Here is a 17,109-nt window from a genome sequence, read left to right on the forward strand (position 1 = left end):
TGGCTAACCTTTGCTTTTCTTTAAATAAATGGCATTATAGAGTACTTCTAATACAACTATTAAGAGTACTTTGTCCACCACAAAGGATTAGAAAATAAACAAAAATTAGTAAAGTCTCATAGTTTAACATCTAAATTGAGCACTATAAAAAATCATGCTATGTAATAAAATAAATACCAAATTATCCAAATCATGCTTTGTAATATTAGAATGCCATAGGATAATATTTAACAATCAAAGAGAATAAAAAAATAAAAATAAAAATAAAAAACAACAACAATTTAGAAAACAAAACTAAATCGCATTAATCCAAAATAGAGTTTTAAAGAATATAAAAAATTATCAACCTAAAGTAGAGATGCAAGAGAAATAAAAAAATCCACCAAAAAATTTAGAGAGAGAGAGAGAGAGAGGGAACCTTTTTTTGTGAGGGAAAACTATGCATAGAATAGAAGAGATAGTGACAAATTTATAGTAAGAGGATGTGAATAAGAAGAGACAAAAATAAAGGAAGATGAAGGGAAAGAGGAAGAATGATATTAATGTAGAGGGTAGTGAGGAGATGAAAAGGTAAGGGAGGGAGAAAGATTGAAGAAGTAGTGGGGAAATGAAATGGTAAGGGAGAGTTGGAGAAGTGTAAATATTAAAAAAATAAATGTTAAAAACAACTATAAGAAAATTGGAAAAAAAAAAAAAAAAAAAAAAAAACCCTAAAGCTTGAAAAGGCTTCAACGTTTTGTTTTGTTTTTGTTTTTTGTTTTTTTTTTTAATTTTTTTTCCTTTATGCTGAAAAGGCTCAGACAAAACCTTAAAACTAAACTGAAAAGACTTTGGGTTGGGCTTGATAGTAGAATTAAATAAATAAGAGGTGAGCTGGATTAATTATATAGATTTATTATAGGATGATAGTGGAAGTAAATAAATAAGTAGTGGGCTACATTTATAGGGCTGAAAATTGTAAAAACCATTTTAAAATTGTAGGACAAATTATATTCTAAAAAAGAAAAAAAAAATGACGTGGCAACTGATGTGGCACAACGTGAGAGCAGCAGCATTAAACGCTACGCTTTAGCTTTTAGTAATATATAGATTGAACCTCAGCTCTCCAGATCTGTTTATTCAAAACCCTTTTATCTCTCTCTTGTGAGGTGGATTCAAAGCTGATTTTGTTTGGAGCTTTGGTTTGTGATGTTATATAGAAGGCTAGGAATCAAGCTCAATTTGAAGGTATGTCTCCTAATGTTGATCGCCTCATCCAAAAAATTCCAACTCTATCTTAGAGCACGAGATTCAAGGCCACACTAGTCTGCACACAAACATCATGTTATTAAAAGGTATGGTCTAAACCTGTCAGGCCACAAATTAAAGTTAATGTAAATGCTGCTTGCAATCTTGGGAGAGCAGCCATTGCTGCTGTTGCCAGGGAATAGAGAGGGGAAGTGATTCGCTTACTCAAAAAGAGTGAACACCACCCTCCCTCTCTAAGCAGAAGCTGTCAAATGGGCCCTCAATCTAGCCTTAAAACTGGAAGCAAAATTCATTTGTTTAGAAAGTGACTCCAAGATATGTGTTGATCCCCTATCTTCGGCCCTCAATCTAGCCTTAAAATTGGAAACTGAATTCATTTGTTTAGAAAGTGACTCCAAGATATGTGTCAATGCCCTTTCTCCCATGTACGTGGGATTCCTTGGAGAATCAAGAGTGTCTGAACTGATATCTCAGTCATTATGTATCAAATTCCTAATATCTCTATTCGATAGATTGCTAGAGAAGCAAATTGTGCAGCAAATGCTCTGGCCAAGTGGTCCTTGAAAAATAATGTATTTAGTAATTTTGCTTTAGACAATGACCCTCCCTGTTTTGTTTCTGCTATCAGGGCTGAAGCTTGCGGCTTTCCTTTGTAATCGCTTTTTTTTTTTTTTTTTTAATATATCTTTTCAGTTCATCCAAAAAAAAAAAAAAGTTAAAACTATAAAATACTAGTATCTAGGTTTTTTGGGTAGGGCCGGGGGCAATTGCCCCCTCTCGACCCCTAGCTTCGCCCATGGCTAAATTGGCATTTTTTCTTTTTTGTTAATAAACTAAATATTACTTAAGTGATATTTAAATATTAAAATGTTCATTTAAACTTTTTGTCTTACGACTCAAATTGTATTGGGCCAATCCTAGCTACCACCTGCTTGGCTTGGCACGTACATTGAGGGATATTACTGCTTAATGTGTTTGATTTTTATGTATAGTATAGTACTATTAAAATAATTCCATGATAAAAATGACTAACGTTTGTTTAGTTTAACTTTTATGTAACTATTAGTAGTTAAGTATAATTTGAAAACTACAGTTAGCTATAGGGTTTTTTCTCTGTTCCTGTCTCTCTAACCTAGTTTAGAGCGGCGCGACCGTAGAATCTCTTATCCTCCGTTAGAAGTGATACCTTTCCCCTCTATTGATACTGTCAATAGTAGGGCTAGTGGTCTCTGTTCTTCTTGGGGTGGGGAAACAGTAATCTTTTTCTCTCTCTTCTCACAATATTGATTGACTTTCTACAATGGATGAAGTATTGAATGATTGGAAACGCTTTTCTCTCTTGGAAGAAGAAAATAGCAAGGTTACTCTGGATGAAGAAAACCCTGCTACTAAAGAGGTGATACTTGCAGGAAAGTTTATGACGCGAAGGGCTCTTAGCGTTGAGGCTGTTGGAAGAACTCTCAAGCCGTTGTGGAAAACCCGGAACGGTTTCGAGATCGGAGACGTAGGCAACCATGTCTTGCTTTTTGTGTTTGATGATGCAAACGAGGCTGAAAGGCTTTTAGCAACCGAACCGTGGACTTATGATAAACATCTCATAATCCTCTCTCATTATGATGGGTCCTGCCCTATTCGGAGTGTGAGATTCCATACAGTCAATTTTTGCGTTCAAATCCATGGTCTTCCAGTGAACAGATTGAATGAGAAATCAGCCTATGGGATTGGTAAAAGCATTGGGGAGGTATCAAGAGCTTCACGAACCGGTGAGTTAATTGGTGGTAATTTCTTAAGAGTCAGAGTAGGCATTAACGTTACAAGACCACTCAGCAGAGGACGTAAGGTTATGATAGGCGATGGCAGAGAGGTTTGGGTAAACTTTAAGTATGAGAAGATGCCAAACTTTTGCTACTGGTGCGGAATGGTGTCGCATGATGCAAAAGAGTGTAGTCGATGGTTGTCCAGCAAGGGTTCGTTGATCTCATGGCTCAGGCTGACCCGTTTTCAGTGGGAAAGAAGTCCTTTGTGTTTGTACCAGGTGCAGGGGATGATTTTGGTGGGGAAGATGCCCCTGTGAGGTTCAAACGAGAACCAGAGATTGGACCACAAGTGACGGCTCCGCCGCCGGAAGACACCACAACCCTGGTTGATCTTGTTTCTTCTGAGGTAAATCAAAATACAGAAATCCCAGGTAATACGGCATCTGTCACGCACACTTCCCATGCATGTAACACTCGGGATTGCTCTGATTCTTTGCCTATTATGATGTCTATTAACACGCACACAAATTTGGATAACTTTGAAGCTCAAATCCAGGATATTGATATGGAAATTAATAAATATGATTCTCATACTCCCTGCATAGCTAAACCAGGTATTATGGATGAGCTGTCTCCTGGCTTGTCTAGTCATTCGGTTCAGGCACATTCAAGTGACAAAACTGCTCCTTCTACCCATAATGACGCACATGACTCCACTAATGAGCCACGTGACCTTGAGGGGAACCAATCCTGTTTAAGAACTTGGAAACGTTTGGCACGTTTGAAACAAATTGAAGAGCCAAACATGCATGCACCAACTTTAGGCAAACATCCTTCAATAATGGATGGGGATGATGAAGCAACACAGTCCAGAAAGAAGCTACAGATTTCTAATGAAGATCACACTTTATTGGCAGAGGCTGCTGAGCAGCCCTGCCAGTCCCAATGAGTTGTCTAACATGGAACTGTCGTGGGTTTGGGAACCCATGTACAGTGCAAGAGCTTGAAGATTTAATCCGGACAAAAGATCCCTCTGTCGTATTTTTAGCCGAGACATAGGCAGATGAAGCAAGGCTAAAAGAAATCAAAAGAGACTTCAATTTTGAGAATTTGCACTTTGTGGAAAGAATAAATAGAGCTGGTGGTCTGGCTCTTTTTTGGAAGAATAATGTTGATTTACATGTTGAAACGTCATTTAAAAACCATATTGATGCTGTGGTAGACAGAGGTACAGAAGGAGCTTGGAGATTTACTGGATTTTATGGTGAGCCCGTTACACACAAAAGAATGGAGTCTTGGAATCTACTTCAAGAGCTCAATTCTCGAATGACACTTCCGTGGCTTTGTTTGGGTGATTTTAATGAAATAACGAGACAATCGGAGAAATTGGGAGGTAGTGTTAGAAGCCATTCACAGACGCAACTTTTTAGAGATGCCATTGATGAGTGTGGCTTTATGAACCTTGGCTTTACTGGTTCTCAATTTACTTGGAAGAAACACTTTAATGATGGCCATTCGGTATGGGAGAGATTAGATCGGGGTTTGGCTAACAGTGAATGGTTACTTAGATTTGCTGGGACCACTGTCCATCACTTACACTCCTTTTCTTCAGACCATTGTCCAATCTGGATAGTGCCGAGGAACTTCATCTTATCGAGTGCATCTAAACCTTTCCGGTTCGAAGAAATGTGGCTTACAGAGAGAGGGTGTACTGATACTATTCAAGCTGTTTGGGCCATGAATGATTCAACTGATCCAGGTACTAAAGTAATCAGGAAGATTGAGAGATGTGGTGTTGAACTAAAGAAGTGGAGTATGAGAAATTTTGGTAGTGTGAGAAAAGAGCTAGATCTTAAGAAGAAGGAAATTGTGCAGGCTGAAAAGGAAGCCATGAGATCTGGGCTTAATTTTTGGGTTAGGGAATTGTTGCTTGAACTTAACAAACTCAGGGAAAAGGAGGCTCGGATGTGGATGCAAAGGTCTAAAGTACAATGGGCAAAACATGGGGATAGAAATTCAAAATATTTCCATGCAAGAACCACACAAAGGTTAAGAAAAAATTCAATCTCTACTCTCAAAAAAGGTGATGGCACGTGGTGTGGGGATCAAACTAAAGTGGCAGACACAATTGTAGCCTATTTCCAAGACTTGTTTAAGTCGGCCAACCCCATAAATCTAGAGAGCACTACTCAATTTATTTATCCCATTATTAGTGATGAGATGAATGCAAGCTTAGTGGCTAATTTTGAAGCTATGGAAGTACAAGAAGCAATCAAGCAAATGGCCCCTTTAAAAGCCCCAGGCCGGACGGTATGCCCCCTGTCTTTTATCAAAACTATTGGGAATTATTAGGTGAGGATGTCACCTCTTCTGTGCTTTATTGTCTCAACTCTGCATCTTTGCCTGCTAACCTTAATCATACTTTTATTACTCTCATTCCTAAGGTTAAAAATCCGGAATTTGTGTCTGAATTTCGGCCTATTAGCCTTTGTAATGTTTTGTATAAAATATTTTTAAAGGTTTTAGCAAATAGACTTAAAAAAATCCTACCAAAAATTATCACTGAAAACCAAAGTGCTTTTACGAAGAGTCGGTTAATTTCAGATAATATTTTGGTGGCTTTTGAGTCTCTACATAGTATGCAGAGACACATAGGGAAAGTTGACTATATGGCCATAAAGCTTGACATGAGTAAAGCTTATGATAGAGTGGAGTGGGTCTATTTGGAAGCGAAGATGAGGAGAATGGGGTTTGATGAAAAATGGATTAGATTGATGATGATCTGCATGACCACTGTATCCTACTCTATATTGATCAATGGTGAGCCTACAAGTGTGATTGTCCCAACCCGAGGAATTAGACAGAGTGACCCACTATCCCCTTTTTTATTCTTGCTATGTACTGAGGGGCTAAATGGTCTGATTACCCAAGCATCCAACCGGGGTCACATTAAGGGATATGCTTTGTCCAGAAATAGCCAGAGACTAACACATCTTCTTTTTACAGATGATAGTCTTCTATTTTGCAGGGCCACAGAGCAGGAATGCAATAATATTTTGAAGATCCTGGATGTATATGGGAGTTGTTCTGGCCAACAAATTAACCGAAATAAAACCACCATTTTCTTTAGCAAGCTTACTTCAGAAGAATAAGACAGCATATCAAACAAGCCTTAGGGGTGCTAGAGATCAAGCAGTATGAGAAATATCTAGGGTTACCATCTTTTGTGGGTGTGGGGAGAAAAAAGAAAGCCAGTTTCAACTTTATAAAGGAGAAGGTTTGGAGGAAGCTGCAAGGGTGGGAGGAAAAATTACTCTCACAGGCTGGGAGAGAGATTCTGATTAAAGCAATAGTGCAAGCAATACCCACTTACACCATGAGTTGCTTCAAACTCCCCATTGGCCTATGCAATGATTTGGAGAGCCTTATCAAAAAATTTTGGTGGGGTCAACGTGGAGATAGGCAAAAAATTCATTGGGTGAAATGGGAGACTCTTACTCAAGCTAAGTCTGTAGGTGAGATGGGTTTTAAAGATTTAGCTCTCTTTAACGATGCTTTGTTAGCCAAACAAGCTTGGCGTCTTCTACACAACAAAGACTCACTTTTGCACAGAGTTTTCAAAAGTAATTTTTTCCCAAATTGCTCATTTATGGAAGCCCCAGACTCTTCAAGTGGTTCATATGCTTGGCGTAGTATTCTCAAGGGGAGGGAAGTTTTGGCGAGAGGGGCTAGATGGAGAGTGGGTAACGGAAAGTCCATCAAAATTTGGGATGATCCATGGTTGCCTAGTTTAGAGCACCCAAGAATTTTGTCCCCTGTCATAGATGGTCTACAGGAAGCAACTGTGGATTATCTTATCAATCCTACACCTAGGAGCTGGGATAGGGATGCACTTCTTGGCTACTTTGCCCCGATGGAAGTTGACTTGATTTTAAGAATCCCACTTAGCCCAACCACTGTAGAGGATAAGCTCATTTGGCCACATGTCCCTAATGGTGTTTACACTGTGAGATCCGGGTATAGATTCTTTGTCAAAGAAAAATCTAAGCCAACATCATCTCCCTTCTCCCAAAGTGAAGCTCCAAGTGTTTGGGACCATATATGGAGGCTCTCGGTGCCAAACAAAGTCAAAAATTTTCTTTGGAGGGCCTGTAGGGAAGCTTTGCCAGTGAAGACAAATCTGGTTCGCAGAAGAGTCATTGAGGAAGATGTGTGTTGCCATTGTAACTTGAAGGTCGAGGACGGTTTCCATGCTCTATGGGACTGCTCTGAGCTCTCAGCCATTTAGGAAACTAACACATTATGGCTGTTTTGCAGGTCTAAAAAATTCTCAAACTTCTACGAGCTCACTAAATTTGTGCTGGAGTCTGACAGGAGTCCTGAGTTGTTTGCGTCGATCACGTGGACAATATGGTCATGCCGTAATCAACTTCGAACCAGCAACAAGGCTTTCCCGCTATCCCAGGTCATTCCATCAACCATGCAAATGCTACAAGAGTTCACTGATGTGCAACCAACAAACCCAGTGCAGACGGCCTCCCCTCACAGGTCTCGGCCCAAGTGGGAACCTCCTCCTCTGTCACACCTGAAGGTTAATTTTGATGGTGCGGTATTCAGAGAAACAAAGGAAGCTGGGTTGGGTGTGGTTGTGCAGGATTCTCATGGAAAGGTGCTCGCAGCGTTGGCGGAGAAGATCAAGCTTCCATCCTCATCAGACGAAGTGAAAGCGCTGGCTGCTGTTCGCGCTATCACCTTTGCTATGGACCTCAACCTACCCTCTTTTATTGTCAAGGGAGATTCAGAGGTGGTTATTTCAGCCCTAAGAAAGGAAGAGGAATCTTTTTCTTCTTTTGGTCATCTGCTTTTTTCTATCAAGCATTATTTAGCTTTTTGTAATTGTTTTTCCTTTTCACATACCCGTAGGTCGGGTAACTCACTTGCTCACTCTTTATCAAAACATGCAAGAACTATTGATGGTTTTTCTATGTGGATGGAGGATGTTCCACCACAAGTTGTTGATGTCCTTTTAGCTGATTGTGGCTGACTTTAGTTTTATAAATTTGAAGTTGGATTCTCAAAAAAAAAAAAAAAAAAAAAAAAAAAAACTTTTATGTAGAGGGCAAGGCACATTGGGTAAATATTAATTGCTAATTTCCTCTATAAATTTAGTTTGCTTAGTACTAATTCACTTATAGGATCAGTTTGCAACTGTCCAGTATGAATCATTGAAATTGGACCAATCCTGGTCAAGATATAATGACAGCTTGCATATAAACCAATTTTCTTAATCATATAATATCAAGTTCTACTTCAGAGATGAGAGAATTTCTGTGTATTGCAATAAAGAATGAATTTGTACACTATTCCTGATATATACATAGAAGAGCGGAGACTACTGTCTCTTCCCGTATTTCACTGTAATTAGTTATTAACAGAAATAACATAACTCACTTTAAGTGCATGCATAACTTATCAATAAATAAATAAAATAAATAACAAACTTATAAATTCTGATAAACTTCTTCCTATCCACCCATAACCAATATCTTATTATGAGATTCCATAAATAGTCACACAAGACTGAATAAGACAGCTTTGAAAGCAAAGGTTTAAAATTTTGGGAATTAATTCTTTCTAGAACTATGGACTTGTACTTTCTTTTTCTTTTTTGAGAAGATCTATGGACTTGTACTTGAAACACAAAAATAATACTTTTAACAGGATTCGCAATAGAATGGAGTATATACTTTTTTGAAGTTAACCTAACATTTGTATTCTTTGTTTTCCCTGCCTGAGAAAATTCTTGCCTCTTTGCACTGTATTCCTAATGTCTCTTGCATGATGAAAAAGAGATGTCATGTCTGAATATCTTGCCATAGAGGCTAACTGGCTAAGTTTGAGATATGTGAAATGCCAATTGCAAGCTGCAAGCTGCAATTTGCACAGTATCTTCATTAATTTTTTGTTTAAACTAACTTAACAATCTTATTGACTGCTCCAATGTGATACAATACATATAATAACTTTTTAATTTTCTTTTCCAAATACTTTGAAATGCTTTGGGTGGTGGAGTGATACCTGTAAGTGCAGTGCTTGCAGACAAAGATGTATTGCTTTGTATCCAACCTGGATAGCACGGAAGGTTTGCATTTATAAGTACAATTTGTATTTCATAAATGATTTATTTCTTAACCTGCTATACCCCAAAGGACTAGTTTGATCTAGTAAACCCAATGTGGGATTTAGCACACACTTGCACAATTACTCTTATCCTATCCATTTCATGTAATGTGGAGTATCACATTCTCTCCCACTTAAATTCCTAGCATCCTTATCTGGACCCACATTGTGTTGTAATGCCCTTGAGCCATATGGCATTACCAAGTTGGCTTTGATACCATTTGTCACATCCCAAGGAAGCTTTAGCTATATTTTCACTATACCCCAAAAGGACTAATCAAATTACAATTGAGGCTACTCTTTATCACTTATATAGCCTAGTTCGACCTTGTACACTCATGCGGGACTCAACACATGCTCGCACAACACACTTATCCAATCCAATCCAATCCAATCCACATTACCTGGAATATAACAATGTAAATTACCAATAAAAAACAAAATCATGCTGCATGATTATGACATTTTTTATAATATTAAAATGTTTTCTCCGTTTCCTAAAAAAGGAAAAAAGAAAAACATTCTGAATCTAAAAATTTTCTCCTAAAGTTGTTTATTGGTTCTCATTAATTTACTTTTTCCCATCTTCAATATTTTTTTCTTTCATTTTAAGTCTGCCATTTTCTTGGTGTTTCTGTTGGGATATATTATATGAGAGCTCTCAGTTCTCTTATTGTTTATTACTCTTAGTACCTTTGGGGAAAATCCATTGGCCAGTGCAGTTGCCATCGCCTCACTAGATGTCATCAAAGATGAGAGACTTGTTGAGAGGTATCAAATCCACTGCCTAATGTTGTATCATGAGATGATATAAACAAGTAGAACAATAATAGCTACATTGTTATTCCATGATATAATTTTTATTTTCTTTAGTGGCTGAATTATATGGAAATTCAGACACTGTTAAAATTTCTTACTATAATACTTAATACCTGATATTCTATTCAGCAGAAAGGATTGTTGTGCTAATATATTTATACAAGAATGATGCATTTGATGATTAATGGAGTTTTCTCCATTTCTCACTTCTAAGGATTATATTCATCCTGACATTTTAAAGTATCTGACTAACTTGCATTTGTTGTTTACCCAAACCACACCCACCCCCCCCCCCCCCCCCCAAAAAAAAAGAAAAGTCTTAACACATTCCTGGTAGGAATGGCAATGGGACAGGTTTGAGACAAGGAATAATCATCCCAATCCAACTTATAGCCCAAGTCAAGGTGGGTGGGATAGTGGGATAGGTATTCCCATGTGTGTACTATTTATGGTAGTTTAAAGCTGAATCATTAACTAAATCATACATTTTGCAACTATGTTTATTCAAGTATATAAAATTGCTTTGACTGACATCCTGCAATGAAGACACATATATATACATAATCATCAATTTGAGAACCACAGAAGGAGAAAGGAAAGGAGAAAGCAGTAGTCAGCTGCAGAGAGCTTTCACAAGGCTCTCAAAAAGCCAATGTAAAATGTGGTGGAACAACAATTTCATCTGTCTTATGGTTTGGAAAATAATACTTGGTTGTACTTTATGCAATAGCTTCTCTGAAATTTCCTTTTAAAACTAAAGCCCAAAGGTTTTAGTAGAGCTTCTATCTTTCAATTCAATTGGATTACAAGTTGCGTTTTTCATAAATAGAGTTTACATATATTTAGGCTTTGAAATAACTATGTTTTTTTCACCCAGATTCATCATGTATATCTATGGCTGCCTTCATTATTTTTTTTCTTTGATTTTTTATCCCCATTTGATGCATAAGTTGTCTCTTGATATTTCTCAATTCTATAGATCTGCCCAACTGGGACAGGAGTTAAGGCACCATCTACTTAAAATTCAGCAGCAATACCCAAACTACATACGAGAAGTTCAAGGTAGAGGTTTGTTCAATGCTGTGGAGCTCAACAGCAAAAATCTGCGCCCTGTTTCTGCATATGATATCTGCCTACAGTTAAAGGAGAGAGTTCTTGCTAAGCCCACCCATGATACTATCATCCGATTAACTCCCCCACTCTCAATAAGGTAAGGAAACGTGCTTGGTGCATGTTCAAGATTTTCATGTCATTGAAACTTTCAGGTTGTTTTCATTGTGCTTTTCTTTCACATAGTTGACATATTAGTGACTGGGAAACAAGGTTGGCAAGTGAGGGGACTTTTGGGTATCATACACCAAATAGAATGAATGACTATTTTTTATAATTGTATGACTTACATTACCTGTATATTTTCAGTTTGGATGAGCTCCAAGAAGCCTCAAAGGCACTGAGTGATGTTCTTGAGCATGATCTACCAAAGATGCAGAAAGCAAAGCCAGAGCATGTCTCCCCAACTAGTTCTAACATATGTGACCGTTGTATTGAATAACATGTACATTACTTCTTAAGGCAATCAGTTGCTGAAATTGATATCTTATACTTTAGCATGGATTTTCCGAAAAGCTCTCTCCTCTAATTGTAGCTTTCTTTTTTTAATCTTCTTTTTAATAAAATTAGGATACTAATCTCAATCTGGAATTTTTTTTTCGGGGGTTTAATTACAATAAATGCTTCGATGAAGGAATATTATAAAACTATTAGCTCATGCCTACTTAATCCTGATCACTTGTTTATTTTGTAAGAATTTTCTGTTTTAAATCATATTTTTCTGGTTAGGATCAAATAAGAACTCCAGTTGCTCAATCTGCTAGACTTCCGCTTTAGATGCCTCAAGATATGAATAAGCTTGGCAAGAAACCTTTGAGCTTATAGAAAATTGAGTGAGATACATGTGGTCTGTCTGATTGGAACCTTTACCATGGGAAAAGAGCATTGTTTATAATGTTCTTTTAGAACATCTTTTGTTTAATGAAGAACAAATTAATATGCATGCCCAACGCTTCTGTGTTTGTGTAGGCTCAGCTGGAGATAGATATGAATATTATTTTTAAGACGTGGAGCTACCATATGTTTTACTTTGTCTTCTCTTGTAGTCTCTTTTATGAGGCATTGACCTCCCTTGCAGTTTGTTTATGAGATTTTTGCTAATTTTAATGCCAACAACACCCATTGGAAAAGAAACGAGAAAAAGAAACAAAGAAAAAGACTGTTCTGCCTTAAAGCTTACGCCTTGTAAACATACAAACTAAAATGATGTTTGAAAGAGAATTTAGAGAGAGAACTAGAAATGTAAGGAACCTACAATCTTTTTCATCATTTCTTTCTCTAAATGTGATGTTAGCACTTGACACATAATCAAATTCTGTTATAGTTAACAGAAACTCCTCATAAACAAACCACAAGTGTCACAAAATAAATCACAAGGTAATTCCAAGTTTGAAGGGAATACAATAGGGCAGTACAAGTAATTTGCCTTTTTTTATTTTTAAAGTTTGATGTAGTAGAAATTGAGTCAAGGGTCGATCTGATTGGAACTTTTACATGTTGGTCAAAAAGTCTTTTTAGAATGATCTAAGCTTAATGAAAAAGAAAAATGCATAGTTCGATTGTATATCAATGATGGGTTGTCGAAAGCATAGTATGATTTGGTCACTTGTCACACACACTAGGTGTCTTTTTTTTTGGGACAACTGTGAATTCACACATCCCTTTCATAGTTTCCTTTTCATTTTCCTCTCTAATAAAGTAAAGGGGTCACTAAAGAAGAATATCTACGTGTTATACTACAGCTTCTTTATTTTTTCTTTGATATATTTGATCTTGTTTGTACTGCTTTTCTTTTACTAGTACAATTTTTCTTTGTTAAAGGAGATATGGTTTACACACAATAATGCAAAACTTATGGTGGGAATTAATGGAGGCCCTTTTCTTTTTTTATTAAAGGAGGTCTTTTTGATCTAGACATTTTTTAGCTGTGTTATTCTGCATCCAATGAACATCAAATTGTTTTAAAATAAGTTAATCTTCTTATATTATAGATGAATTTTATTTTATTTTATGCCTGAATTAGTGGATTGTCAACTATTGCTAAAATACTTGTATCAGTTTCTTTTTTTTTTCGTAATAAAGAACAAATGTGTAAGTTCAACAAATTCAAAGAAAATGTTCACTGTGGCCCTCAGTTCCTTAAATGGGGGATCTAAATTATTGTGACTAATATTTTATGACATATATAAAGAATATAGCAGTGTATGAGGAATGTGAGACTCCACAGATTACAATGTTAAAAGCTTAAAAGGATTTTTTTTTTTTTTTTTTAAGTATAGAGTTTCTAAAGTTCCTATAACTTTTAGTTTTGGTTTATTTTAATTTTTTCAAATAATAAATTCAAATAAGACTAACTATTTAGTTCAAATTCAATTAATCCCTAATTAGAGCAAAATTAGTTTGATTTTGAAATGGGTCAATCAAACTTTAAATTGGAAATTTGGGAGAGAGAGCTTATCTATCCTGTCCCAGCCAAAATACCAAAATTGAATAAAATCCCTCTTTTCCTCACACACTAATTATCGACTCCTTGTGCTATACTGTTCCATTTGTGACTCTGTCTCTGTTTTTCTTAATTTTTTTTCCATACAAAAACAGTGCGTTTTATTAAGCAAATAACTCCCTTTAGTCATCAAATCAAGCTGAAAAAGTCGTTGAAAAGCTTGAGAAATTGCCAGAATTGATGTGTTTGGGGCGAGTCAAGTTTCACATGTTTTGAAAGAGGAGACTCACAACCAACTCGTCGGGATCAGGTTTTTGGAGGTTAGGACCTACATCCGATTGCTGGAGTAGTTGGATTGGGTGGCAGTGGGTCGAGTACGGTTGGGTTGGGTAGGTGGGCGGGTGGATTGGACACCCCTACATGTAATGCATAGATAAACTCGACTTGTTGTTTTAGCAGGTCGGCTATGGGTTAACCCATTTTTCTCATAGATTCAAAAATCCCTACTATTGGTGCATTTTAATATTAATTATAAATAAATTGTTCAATTATTATTATTATACAATTTATTTGTAATGAATTTTGGTTGGTAATTGAAATGGTGTAGGAGTTTCAATTTTTAATGGAGAGTTAGTGTCCTATATATAAAAGATTACGATGCCCTTAATCTTGAGTAAGTCCTATGAATCTACAAATATGACTATTTGCATCATTCCTCTACACATATATGTATAACAAGGATTAAGATCAGGTGCAATACCTAAGGTATTGCACCTAATGCAATTGGTATGGATGGTTGAGATTTAAATATAAAAATGAGTAAAAGTAAAAAAGTAAAGGTAAAAAAGTAAAAAAAAAAAAAAAAAAAAAGTAATAAAAAAAAAATTTGTGAGGGGATTGGGTGAAGCATCGGATCCCATTCCGTATATCAATATATACAACAACAACACAATATTTTATAGATATATGATGTATATTTGAGAATGATTGGACATTTTGTGCTAACCTATTTTTGTAGAATCAACTTAAGTTAAAAAAAAAATAGTAAAAAAATAAAAATTGTTATTATATCCTAGAAGGGACAAGTCAAATAGAATTTATGCTAGGTTGGTATGGATGGGTTGGGTCCGATTTTGAGTATTTTAATACTTTTCAATTAAACCCAACTCATGGAGATTCTAAAAACTAGTTAGGCACTACACAAAGTACAAAGATCTCATATTTCAATTTCATCAAAATACTATTAATTAAGCGTGACTTTGGATAGAGCTGAAAGTTCCTTTCAGCTGCATTTGCATCCAATTTAGTGGGTCCCGTGCACTATTCACGGGACCCACAAGTACTTTTTTTCAACAAAATTTTTATTAAAATTGGGTCCCACGGTACTATTCACATATTTAAAAATTATTTTGTTATAATATTTTCAGTTTTCAGTAATAAGTGATATCCAAACAGACCCTAGATTATTTTTTGCCAACTTATTTTACTATTCAGCTTATTTTTACTACTATTCATGGGTCCCACTACACTTTGTAGTACTACTCATGGGTTCCACTGTACTATTCCAACTAACATTTACCTTTATCTACCGTACTTTTCGTAAAAAAATTTTCAATTTCAGCAAAATAAGCAGATCCCAAACAAACCCTAAGTATGTGTTTGGATACCGCTTATTTTGCTGAAAACTGAAAATAATAAAAAAAATAATTTCTGCAACACTGTTCACTCTTTTAATACTGTAGCTTTGCTTACTTGCACTGTTCACGTCCCATGAACAGTGCAAGAAGCGCTAGTCAAGGAAAAAAAAAAGGAAAACGTAGAAATGATCAAATATGGCCGCTATCCAAACGAGCCTTAATTCTTAAAAAAATTATAAAGCAAATCAATCTAACAAATTTAGACTAAGTATCAAAATCTTAAAAATACAAGAAATTTTTATTATTATTTCAAATTCTTAATAACTTACTTGGTTGAAAATTTTGTTACTTCCAAAATAAATATAAACTAGTCGGAAACCCGTGCAACGCACAGGAACTTACCTATTTATAATAGACTAAAATAATTTTATAAAATTTTAAATTGATTATGAAACTATACTATTGCGTGAATTGCTCCTATCTTTTTGAGTTACAATTTGATGAATAAGCCAAATTTAGATATTGAAAAAAAAAATAACAAAAAAGTTCTAATGTTAAAACATTCGAAAGAGGAAAAAAAAATCAGAAAATTTACTGGCACTGCCTAGAAATTATTGAAACAAAACAAAATATATATGACTATCACATAGAGAAATACAAGAGAAAGATAGGTTACCTTCAAGAGAATAATCCATAGTTATAACAGTTGAAATTTGCTAAATTGTTTCAAATATTGCAAAAAATTGAACCCAAAAATTTAGATGGTCAAACTTTCAAAAGACAATAAAATTAAAAATTAAAACATTCAGAACCTACAAATTATAAAAAAAAAAAAAAAAAAAAAAAAAAAAAAAAAAAGTCATTATTGCGAGACAATTTCAGTAAGGATGGAAAGCTTCTCTAAGTTTTTTTTATCCAATTCTTCCTAATTGATGAAAAATTTGGTTCAAACATTGTCGAACACTTTGAAGGTGCAAATAATATAGGCTTCCAACATAATCTTTAATTAATAAACAAAGAAGCATGACACCATAAGAGAAAACATAAGATAACATATAGTGCATATACCTTACTCCACAGCTGTGAAAAAATATCCACACAAAAGGAATTGAAAACTTGTGCATACGTCTCCATAAGGTAAAGCTTAAGGTTATATAATCTAAAATAATATAGAATATAGCATCTTTGAACTACACAAAAAGTTAGCAAACTTACTACAATACTTGTAGTTATACTATATATTGTAAAGTACTACTCCATACAAAACAAAAGCAAAAAAAAACTAATTCACAAAAAAGAGAAAAAGCAATAGCAAGCGTACCAAAGAAATTGAAGTTTAGGGTTTTCTCTCTTAGTGGAGACGGACAGAGGAGATTGCTTTAGAGTTTTCAAAGATTTTGTCTCTTAAAATTTTTTTAAATTAAAATGATGATGTAGAAAATTGTGGGAGTTTCAAAGGTTTCGATTTTATATATATATATATATATATATATATATAGATAAGACCCAACATCATGACAGATATTTAGTCACTGAAGGCCCGTGAATATGCTATGCCATATATGGAGCCCAATGGGCTTTCACTCCCTTGTACACTTGAACCCCTTTCTTTTAACTTCCCGTGAGAAAACCAATTGACTTTCTCAGTCCTCCTCCACCTCTGCCGTAGCCACACAGCCCACACCCACCAAGGCCAAACAGAAGACACTAAATGAAAACCTCCACAGTCCACTACCACCACCACATCATAAGTTGCACAGAAAGTCCAACCACACAAAGCCACAGATACAGCCACACCCGCCAAGGCCTCTCTACAGAACACAATCAAAGGAACAAGATTGGACTCTTGTATTTGTGGGTATCAACTATCAACTCAATCTTCCAAATCTCAAAAGCAAGCCTCTTTCCTCCTCAA

General features: G+C 35.7%; 2 protein-coding genes across 2 annotated transcripts; both read left to right on the plus strand.

Moving 5' to 3' along the window:
* The first annotated feature begins 4,292 nt into the window (after window positions 1–4,292).
* LOC126728482 (uncharacterized) lies at window positions 4,293–6,157 on the plus strand. Its single transcript, XM_050434295.1, has 2 exons — window positions 4,293–5,315; window positions 5,525–6,157. The coding sequence occupies exons 1-2, from the start codon at window positions 4,293–4,295 to the stop codon at window positions 6,155–6,157; spliced, it is 1,656 nt and encodes a 551-aa protein (XP_050290252.1).
* Window positions 6,158–10,592: 4,435 nt separating this feature from the next.
* Window positions 10,593–11,632, plus strand: LOC126729129 (ornithine aminotransferase, mitochondrial-like). Its single transcript, XM_050434831.1, has 2 exons — window positions 10,593–11,214; window positions 11,424–11,632. Exons 1-2 carry the CDS (start codon window positions 10,865–10,867, stop codon window positions 11,554–11,556), a joined length of 483 nt encoding a protein of 160 aa, XP_050290788.1. The 5' UTR covers window positions 10,593–10,864; the 3' UTR covers window positions 11,557–11,632.
* The last annotated feature ends 5,477 nt before the right edge of the window (window positions 11,633–17,109 follow it).

Source organism: Quercus robur, chromosome 5, assembly GCF_932294415.1.
Source record: "Quercus robur chromosome 5, dhQueRobu3.1, whole genome shotgun sequence".
NCBI classification, from domain to species: domain Eukaryota; kingdom Viridiplantae; phylum Streptophyta; class Magnoliopsida; order Fagales; family Fagaceae; genus Quercus; species Quercus robur.

Coding starts and splice junctions, on each gene's coding strand:
- LOC126728482 (XM_050434295.1), top strand. CDS start 4,293: ATGGAGTCTTGGAATCTACTTCAAGAGCTCAATTCTCGAATGACACTT. Junction 5,316..5,524: donor TAAAAGCCCCAGGCCGGACG/GTATGCCCCCTG, acceptor ATATTTTTAAAG/GTTTTAGCAAATAGACTTAA.
- LOC126729129 (XM_050434831.1), top strand. CDS start 10,865: ATGTTTTTTTCACCCAGATTCATCATGTATATCTATGGCTGCCTTCAT. Junction 11,215..11,423: donor ACTCCCCCACTCTCAATAAG/GTAAGGAAACGT, acceptor GTATATTTTCAG/TTTGGATGAGCTCCAAGAAG.